This window comes from Grus americana, assembly GCF_028858705.1.
Source record: "Grus americana isolate bGruAme1 chromosome 27 unlocalized genomic scaffold, bGruAme1.mat SUPER_27_unloc_7, whole genome shotgun sequence".
NCBI classification, from domain to species: Eukaryota; Metazoa; Chordata; class Aves; order Gruiformes; family Gruidae; genus Grus; species Grus americana.
In genome coordinates, this window is record NW_026561302.1 from 59,898 (window position 1) to 69,960 (window position 10,063).

Sequence of the window (10,063 nt, forward strand, 5' to 3'; positions counted from 1 at the left end):
AAATGTGTATTTCTAACCCTCAGAGGAAAAATCCCCTGATGTAATAGTCGAAAATGAAAAACACAGACAACATTCCTATAAGGACATGCTAAGCTTCTCTTGTGAAGCCCGCACTCTTCCAAATCATGAGTGCAGAGATTTAATTTCTCCATTGAAGGCGGATTACAGTTGACATCGCTTGTCTTCACTGGAGGTGTCACAAACCAGCTCCATGTCCCCACTGCAGCTGAGCACAGCTGACTCCTCAGCTCCTCACAACACACTCAGCCAGCACAAAGCAGAGAAAGGAAAGGCATTTGAATTGGGGGGTGTTTCTATGGAAAATGGAATGGATTTGCTCAGAGGAGTCTGTCCTAACTTTTCCCCGTCCTTTGCTTTTTTGAACCAGCCCCCATGCCAAGAAATAGCACATGTCCAACAGCAGCTCCATCACTGAATTCCTCCTCCTGGCATTCACAGACACACGGGAGCTGCAGCTCTTGCACTTCTGGCTCTTCCTGGGCATCTACCTGGCTGCTCTCCTGGGCAATGGCCTCATCATCACTGCCATAGCCTGCGACCACCACCTCCACACCCCCATGTACTTCTTCCTCCTCAACCTCTCCCTCCTCGACCTGGGATCCATCTCCACCACTGTTCCCAAAGCCATGGCCAACTTAATCTGGGACACCAGGACCATCTCCTATGGGGGATGTGCTGTACAGGTCTTTTTCTTTTACTTTCTGATGTCAGCAGATTATTTCCTTCTCACTGTCATGGCCTATGACCGCTACGTTGCCATCTGCCAACCCCTGCACTATGGGACCCTCCTGGGCAGCAGAGCTTGTGTCCACATGGCAGCAGCTGCCTGGGGCAGTGGGTTTCTCCATGCTGTGCTGCACACAGCCAATACATTTTCTATACCACTCTGCCAGGGTAATGCCCTGGACCAATTCTTCTGTGAAATCCCCCAGATCCTCAAGCTCTCCTGCTCACACTCCTACCTCAGGGAAGTTGGGCTTATTATATTAAGTCTTTTTTTAATTTTTGGTTGTTTTATTTTCGTTGTGCTGTCCTATGTGCAGATCTTCAGGGCCGTGCTGAGGATCCCCTCTGAGCAGGGACGGCACAAAGCCTTTTCCATGTGCCTCCCTCACCTGGCTGTGGTCTCCCTGTTTATCAGCACTGCCATATTTGCTCACCTGAAGCCCCCCTCCATCTCCTCCCCATCCCTGGACCTGGTGGTGGCAGTTCTGTACTCAGTGGTGCCTCCAGCATTGAACCCCCTCATCTACAGCATGAGGAACCAGGAGCTCAAGGACGCCTTGAGGACACTAATCTAATGGACCTTGCACCACCAATAGTAATTTGTCTCCCCTTCTTCGCAAAGTTCCAAGAGTATATTTTAGGCCAGTACTCTGGGTTTTTATTTCTCTGATAATCATACTTACAGGTAATTGCTTGGGTTCATAGCACTTGTCTTGAGGCTCTGTCCTGTTGTGTCTGATCCTTTACGAATGTCCTGGTTATGGCAAGGACAGAGTTAATTTCACAAGGAGCCAGGACAGGTGACCCAAGCTGGCCGGGGGCTATTCCATACCATGTGACATCATGCTCACCATAAAAGGGGGGCTAGTCGGGCAGTGGGGGGGCGGCGCGGTTTTCGGCGTGGTTCTGGAGTGGGCTGAGCTTCTAGTGGGTCGGTGGTTGGATCGGTAAATTGTTCTCTGTTATCACCCATTGTGAATATCTGTTATCAGTGCTGTTGTTGATTGTTTCCCTCTCCCTTGCTGTTCCAGTAAACTGCCCTTATCCCAATCCTCGAGGCTTTGCCCTTGTTTTTCTGTTCTCTCCACATCCTGCCGGGGGAGGGGTGAGCGAGCAGCGCGTGGTGCTTAGCTGCCGGCTGGGCCTAAACCACGTCATCAGGAGAAACTTGTCATCTGTTTGCTGGAGCAGCTGGGAAGTATGAACCTCACTACGGGATGGACAACAGGGTAGTAACAACTGCAGGATTTTATGGGCAGGAGCACTGAAGGGCAGAGCACAAGTACTGAGCGCTGAGCAGAGCTCAGTACCACTGGTCTCTAAGGACAGCCTCCTGCAACAGCCCATAAGGATATTCAGTTGACTCTCTCAAAGGAGCTCAATGGCACCAAGATGAGCTGTTACTACTGAAGTTAAAGAAGAAACAAAGACAGTGCAGGGCTGCTGCAGAACTTAGCAAGAGCAGGTGTAAATAGGTCTGAGATGCTCTATGTTGCCCTTGGCTCAGTCTTCATCAGCAAGGTCTCCCAGGCCCTTGTGCCTTGAGGCAGAACCCATGGTGAACAACCATCAGTGGGTGGGGATGAAATCTAGGGTCACTTGATCAAACTCAACCCTTGCCAGTCCATGAGATGGGAGGGACTTCACCCAAGGACGCTGAGGGAGCAAGCCAAAGTCACGGGGACACTGCTCCATGTCATATTGGACAGGTGATCAGTTTAGCAGAAGCCATTCAGCTGGTACACACCAGAGGATCTGCTAACCTTCCTGGTCCTGCCCAAACAAAGCCTGCGCATACTGTGGGAGGAGGTAAGGTCCCCATAGCGCACACAGGGAGCTGGCTGGGGAAGGCAGTGTGGGCTGCTCCTCCCCTGGGAACAAGCAAGCCCATCTGTGAGATTGTCTTGGCTCAAGGACCTGGCTGTACTCGGCGGGTAATGTGGAAGGATGGGAGATCTGGTGTGTACCTCAAGGAGATCTAACCTTGGGGGAAAATCCTCCATGATGTGAGCTGCATGTGCTAGGAAGCAAGGCAGCAGGAACCACTTGAACCAACAGCGGGCAATCCTCACGAGGAATGGGGCGAGTACTTCACCTGTCCTGAGTGATCACCTTGGCAGATGGGACCCAAGTCATTGACACGTGTGGGGGTGGAGGGAGTGGGCCTGGAATGAGTGAATAATATCAGCGTGTGTCAAGGAACAGGGGGTAGTGGTTAATGAGGATGTGTAAACCTGACTGTCGGAAGTAAAGATGGTTTAAGTACGGAGTACAAGTTGTAAGTGTTGGTAAGAGGGGATTGTGGGAACGAGAAAGAGAGAGAATGGAAAGGCTCGAGCAGGGTGTAGAAATGCAACAACACAGGAATCGGGCGATTGTGTACATCCTGAATGTGTACACTCAGGTGTATCAGTCAGCGTGGGACCTGAGCATGACGGAAATGCTGTGGAATAAGGGTGCGGATTGTACTGGGACTAGGTGGGATGGGGTTAATTTTCCTCATAGCAGCTCATATGGTGCTTTGCATTGGTGGCCCAAACAGTGGTGATAACACACCCATATTTTAGCTATTGCTGAGCAGTGCGTGCACAGTGTCAAGGCCTTCTCTGTTTCTCTTCCCCTCCAATGAGTAGTTTGGAGTTCTTGGCAGTGGAAGAGCAGGGCCAAGCATTTTGCTCTGTATGAGTTTCTACATCCACTTTTTTAGTAGTGGAGGGGCAACAGGAGCCCCTGTCAGAAGAGACAGTGGGTTGCCCCATGCCCTACACAGCCAAGTCCAGCCAGCACTGCAATAGCCCTACTGCTGGCACAAGCTGAGCTCATCAGCAAAGCTGGTGGTGCCTCTGTGAAAGCATATTTCAGAAAGGGCACAAATGCCAGAGTGAGACAGGAGTAAGGTAGGAAAAAAAACAGTGAGGAAAAAAATCCTGCAGACAGCAAGGTCAGTGAAGAAGGAGAGGGAGGAGGTGCTGCAGACACCAGAGCAGAGATTCCCTTGCAAATCATGGAGAAGACCATGGTGAGGCAGGCTGACCCCCGCCAGCCCATGGAGGTTAATGTTGGAGCAGACAGTCACCTGCAGCCCTTGGAGGACCCCATTCCAGAGCAGGTGGTTGCCCCCAAAGGAGGCTGTGACCCTGTGGGAAGCCCATGCTGGAGCAGGCTCCTCAAGGACTTCTGACCCCATGGGGGACCCACCTTCCACTAGACCAGGTTGCTCAAAGCCCCATCCAGCCTGGCATTGAACACTTCCACAGACAGGGCATCCACAACTTCTCTGGGCAACCTGTGCCCATGTCTCACCACCCTCACCAGATAAAATTTCATCCTTATGTTCAATCTAAACCTACCCTCTTCCAGTTTAAAAGCCTCTTGTCCTGTCACTACAGGCCCTGGTAAAAAGTCTCCCTCTTCCGATAAGCCTGCCCTATACACTGTATGCCTGCAATAAGGTCTCCTGTCGCAAATCCTGATCCAGACTCCTGCTGACTACACTAGCTTGTCACAGACGGGCGATTTAGACCAATTAAAGAACCACCGCCAGAAGTATCAGCAAAAGCGGTTTTACTGCACCTTATCAAAGTCGGATGGCAAGGATCACTCTATTCCTTACTGCACAGAGGATATAACAATGATTCACAGCTACCAAAACAGAATCAAAGTCACCAATACAAAATCTTAGTGCACTGTTACACAAGGTTAAGCGCAATATCAGTCACTTAGCAAAGATCTGCAGTGGGTAAGAGGTCTCAGCCTCGAGGAGTAACCTTGAGAGGTGTCCCAGCTCAAGGAGAGATCACCGCTGGGCAGCCAGCTGCTTAGCAGGGAGAGCTCAAAGAAGATACCCTTAGGCTGCCACATTTATGGAATAGAGTGGTTGGCTCACAGGCAAATTCCATGTGATGGGAAAGGTATGCATGAGACTCCTTGTACCCACAACTTTCTTTGTTCCTTGATAAATGAGTCTTGGAGGAACCACCTGTTACTCATGTCTTAATCACGTGATGGGTATTCCAGTTTCCAAGCCTATATACATCAATGCTCACCATGTCCCTCTGCTCCTGTTTTCAGAGACCAGACTGGAACTAGAGAAGTTGTTGGCCAGGTTACACCTGGGCCTTTACCTCCTTTGGACCCTGAACCAAACTACTGCCGGTATGGTCAGGGAGTCGAGTGGATCCGTCACAGGGACTCAGCTTCCTCCCATACCTGCCACAAACCCACAGGCAGTGGGAGTCCTCTTGCCTCAGTTCACGTGTGTGCACACAATACAGTCCTCCAAAGAGTGGAAGAAACCACATGTGCCTCCTGTCTTTGAGAAGGGCAAGAAGAAGGACCCAGGGAACTACCAGCCAGTCAGCCTCACCTCTCTCCCTGGGAAGGAGATAGAGCAGCTAATCCTGGAAACATTCTTCCAGGCACACTGTACTGGTTTGGGCTGGGATGGAGTTAATTTTCTTCACGGCAGCCCCCGTGGTGCTGTGTTTGGGATTTGTCACCAAAACAGAGTTGCCAACACACCGATGGTGTAGCTATTGCTGAACCATGTTTGCACAGCATCAAGGCCTTCTCTGTTCTCTCCCTTCCTCCCCAGCGAGTAAATTGTATTTGTGGATGAGGGAAGAGCAGGGGATGTCATTCAGCAAGACAAAGATTTACACTGTGTATTGGTGGTGGTGTCCAGGCTTTGGCAGCAGGGGGGATGCAGGGGTGTCCTCTGTGAGAAGACACCAGGGGCTGCCTCCCCATGCCAGACAGAGCTGGTTCCAGCAGGCTCCAAGCAGACCACCACTGCACAAAAACGAGCCCATCAGTGAAGCTGGTGGGACCTTCACAAAAGCATATTTAAGAAAGGACACAACTGCCAGAATGGGAGAGGAGTAAGGGAGACAAAATGTGAGAAACAGCCCTGCAAGCACCAAGGTTGGTGAAGAGGGAGGGGGAAGAGGTGCTCCAGGCACAAGAGCAGATTGCCTCCTGCAGCCCATGGAGAATATCAGAGTAGAGCCAGTATTTCCCTGTGGCCCATGGAGAAGACCATAGTGGGTAAAGTAAGCCCTGCAGTCTGTCGAGGACCGAACACTGAAGATGTTGGACAATTCTTGAAAGAATGCTGGATGGAGGACAGCCCATGCTGGAGCGGGTTTGTCTTGAAGGACTGTAGCCCATAGGAGGGACCCCATGGGAAAAGTCTTAGAGGGAAGGAGCAGCAGAGAGCAACTGTTATGGACTCACCACAACTCCCATTCCCCATCCCCCTGCCCTGCTCAGCGGGGAGGAGATAGAGGAGTTGGGCATGAAGGAGAGAGTGAAGTGGAGCCAGGGACAAAAGGGTGGGAGGAGGCCTTCCCTGGGGAAGGAGGTAAGGTCTTCCACCAGCCCCACGCTTCTTCCACCCGCAGCCTTTGCAGTTGCACATGCCTGGTCTGCCCATTTACCTTCACCACTGTCCCGTTTGTACAAGGCCCACAGACATCTTGGCACGCCCAGTGTAAGCTGGCCTCCACCAAAGCTGGAGCCCACCTGGCCTTGGGGTCAGGGAGGAGCCAGGTCCCCTCTGCTCAGGGCTGGGCACAGCTTTCCCCTGGGAACCTCCCTGAGGAGCACTCCTCCTGGGTGCCAGCCTGTGGCCTGGCACGGGTGGCACAGGGACCAGGGCTGCTGGGGCAGGGCTGAAGTAGCTCAGCTGGGAGAGCGTTAGACTGAAGATCTAAAGGTCCCTGGTTCAACCCCGGGCTTCAGCAATCATTTTCTCCCTCAGATTTTTGCAGACCTGTCTGCCTTCCTCCAGCCTGCCCCAGCCCTGCTTGCTCCTTCACCTCTTGCCAGAGCACTGTCCCTGCTCTGTAGCTGCAGCCATGCAGCTCAGAAGGAGCCTTCCTCCAGCACCACGAGTCCCCAGCCTCCCCCTGGGCAGGACTCTCCATTCAGTGCTCCTCTGGGGTGGTCTCCAGCTCTCCCTCCTTCCCTGCTCCACAGGGATCAAGATCTCTCCACTGCGCGGTCTCTGCAAAGACCCTGTCTCTCTCCTCTTTCTCATTCTCCATGGTGCACAGACTGCTCCTCTCCTCACACCCCCCTTCACCTGGTTCTCAGTTTTCAGACCAGAGGCCACTGTCCCCCCCCACTCCCGGGCAGAGGCACTCCCTGGAGCTGAGGCCTGAATGGCAGCACCCTTCCTCTGGAGGTCTGTCGCAGCGAGACCTCTGATGTGCCCAGGACAGCTGACCAAGCCGTGCTGAGGATCACCCACTGCAGTGCATGGGTGTCATGTGTAGTCACACGCTGTCCTGAGCAGAGTTTCTTGCCCCCCTTGACCCGCCTGCTGCAATGACTGATGAAACACCTCTGTGCTCCTCTCTGGGCATCAGCCCCAGGGCGATGGAAGCCTGCCCTTCACGCCACCTCCAGGGATGCTGGTGGGGAGGGGGGGTGCAGGGGGAGGCCCGCTACCTGGATGAGGGCGTGAGAGGTTTCTGTCCCCATGTCCCCCCACCGCACACCCTGGGGTGCCATCAGAGCCTGGGGACACCTCACCCCAGGGAGGGTGTTTCCCTCACCCTGTTGCTCTGCTCCTCCTGTGGAGCTGGGGACAGGTGGGAGACAGACGGCTGTTGCCCTGGGTGGCAGAGGAGGCTCGGGGGTTTTCTCCTCTCCATCAAGCCCAGAGTGGGTCAGAGCGTGGGAGCAGCGCCTGCAGCAAGAGCCTCCTTCTGCCCCATTGCCCTGCCGAGACGTGGAAGGGGCAATGCTCTGCAGTGCACCCCTGTGCCAGGATCAGGCCCCCGTGGAGAGGCTGTCCTGACTTCCCCCATCTCAGGAGGCTTCAAATGCTGTTTTCTGCAGAGGGTCCCCGGGCACCCAGGGGACAACAGGGCTGTGCTTGTCATAGACATGTCACGGCAGCAGAGTGTCTGTCCTGCTGGCAGGCGTGAAGGGGATGTAGCTCAGCGGCAGAGCGCCCGCTTCGCATGTGGGAGGTCCTGGGTTCGATCCCCGGCATCTCCAAGGGTGCTTTTTCCCCCAGTGCCCAGCCTCAAGCGGGTACAGGCTGGAGCTGGAGCACTGGTCCTCTCCAGGCACTGTGGGCCTGCCCTGCCCACCCAGGGCCTGTCTGTGGGGTGAGGAGGGCTGTGTGCGCTGCCTCTGCTGAGCCACCTCCCAGAGGTGCTGGACCTGAGCTCAGGTGCAGATCCCATCCCAGCTGGGAAACACCCCCCTGTGCCAGCAGCTAGGGGTGTCTGAGCTGGACCAGCCTGGACAGGCCTGTGGGACTCCCAGCTGGTGGAATGGCATTTCTTACCCTGTCCCTGTCTCCAGGTCTCTTTCCCTCTGCCATCACCACTGCCTTGAGCAGAGGAACCCAGAGGTGCTGAGGTCAGGCACAGCCCTGCAGAGGTGGGACTGCTGGGGCTGGTACCCACCTCTTGTTCCTGGGGGTTTGGTGTCTCCGTCCAGCCCATGTCGGTGGGATCAAGGAGACACAGGCCTGTCCAAAGCCATGCACAGGCAGCAAGGGCCAGGAGATGGTGCCTCAGCTGTTTCCCCACCAAAACCACCTGCAACCCAAATGGGACATGAGACATGGCCTTTTACTGCAGGGTGCTCAGTGCCCCCCAGCAACGGTGGGCCCAAATTCAGAGAAATAAGGTATAAAAGTGAAGTGCAGAAGAAGGGCGGTGGGGTGGGGATATCTTCTGAACACAGGATGTTTGGTGCCAGTATGGACACTGACCTGTGGACTCAAGCCGCCCCAGGTGGGGACCAGGGAGAAGAGCCCAGTGTCTGCCCCATGCCACCTCCCTGCCAGCTCTGCCCTCCCCCAGGGGTAATATTTCTCCCTTACTCTGGCACCTGGCAGAGCTTTGCCTCCTCCTCCTCCTCCTCCGGGAGATGAGCCACAGAGCCCAGGGGTGTGTGTGAGGGGGCAGCACACCTGAGCAGAAAGATCCCATTTCAGGGCATTTTGGGGCCTGAACAGTCTGGGCCTGCGGGCTGGGTCTCTGCAGCAATGTGGGATCATCACTGTACCCCAGATCTGTGCTTGCTCCTGCAGCAGCTCCCCAGGACCTACACAAGGTAGGTGTAGGTGAGACCCCAACCGTCTGCACTGCTGCCTCACGCTGGGCAGAGCACGGCTGTGGAAATCCCTCAGGAGAGGAGGGTTGTCAGGGAGAGACCCTCAAGGTCATCATCATGGGTGACACACATGGGCACAGCAAACACAGCCTCCATCCCTTGGGAAAGTCCCACTGGGCAGGCTCCAGCCCTGCATCTCACAAGGCCAGGGACTGCCAGCAGGAAAGCTCTAAGGATCAGGGCAGAGGGGTCTGTGACCCTGGGCTGTCCCCATATCCCTCAAGGTTACCCCAGGGGTGGAGGAGCTCCCAGCAAGGAATGGGGCAATGCCGCTGTGGGAGATGCTCTTGGTGACAGCTGCCTCCTCCTCTCTTCTGCTCTAGGGCCAGATCCTGCTGTTTGCAGTGCTACCCACCTGGGGCTGCTCCCCTGCAATGGACACCCAACACACCTTCTGGTCTGCAGCAGAGAAGCCCATCAGGGAAGAGCTTGAGGGGTCTGAAGACCCACCGGTGGGACCTGGGAGGGCAGTTTGGGTTTCAGGTTCCCGCCCAAGTGTCAAACCCTTCACCCTACCCAGCTCCTGCGTGAGTCATTTCTCTGCCCATGGGAGCTGGGGCAGGTGAAAGCCCCAGCCCAAGGAGAGGGACCCTGGCTCAGCTCCCAGCAGTGCCGGCTTTAGGGGAGGGACACAAAATACCCTCTGCCATGGAAATGTGCCCAAATTAGCAGCCTCCCAGACAGGACCTTCTCCAGAGCAGGGGCTGGATGATGGCTTTGGGCAGCAGCCCATGTCTCCTGGGGATCCTTTCTCCCTCCCCTGGACTCTCCCTCCTCTGCCTCCCACAGCACTGAGGGAAAGGTCCCCCCATTGCTCCTGCTCTCATCCCCCCTGCACCTGCACACAGGTACTGCCCCGACACAAACCCTCACTGACACCCCTGGGAGGCAGCAGGAGGGCAGGGCTGGGGGCTGGAGCGCAGCAGGACGAGGGGGTCCCAGGGCTGCCGTGGGGCCTTACAGTCCCTGCCCAGGAAGGAGGCAGCTCTGGGGATCTACTAGCACTGCTCCAAGGTCTGTGAGGGCCCAAGGGAGCAGGAACAGCTCATGGAGACTGGGGACCTGGCAGAGCCAGGGAAGGGGCAATCCCAGCCCCGTGTGCCCCAGCAAGTGCCTCTGTACCCTGTGCCACGACAGTGGGCAGCGGAGCTGCCTCCTAACCACTGTGGGAGGTGAT

General features: G+C 55.4%; 1 protein-coding gene and 1 non-coding gene across 2 annotated transcripts; both read left to right on the forward strand.

Annotated features, from left to right (window-relative positions):
- Positions 1 to 395: 395 nt before the first annotated feature.
- LOC129200104 (olfactory receptor 14J1-like) lies at positions 396 to 1,322 on the forward strand. The gene has a single exon (XM_054811358.1). The coding sequence runs from the start codon at positions 411 to 413 to the stop codon at positions 1,320 to 1,322; it is 912 nt and encodes a 303-aa protein (XP_054667333.1). The 5' UTR covers positions 396 to 410.
- Positions 1,323 to 7,683: 6,361 nt separating this feature from the next.
- TRNAA-CGC (transfer RNA alanine (anticodon CGC)) lies at positions 7,684 to 7,755 on the forward strand. The gene has a single exon. It is a non-coding gene; the product is annotated as a tRNA-Ala (tRNA).
- Positions 7,756 to 10,063: the final 2,308 nt, after the last annotated feature.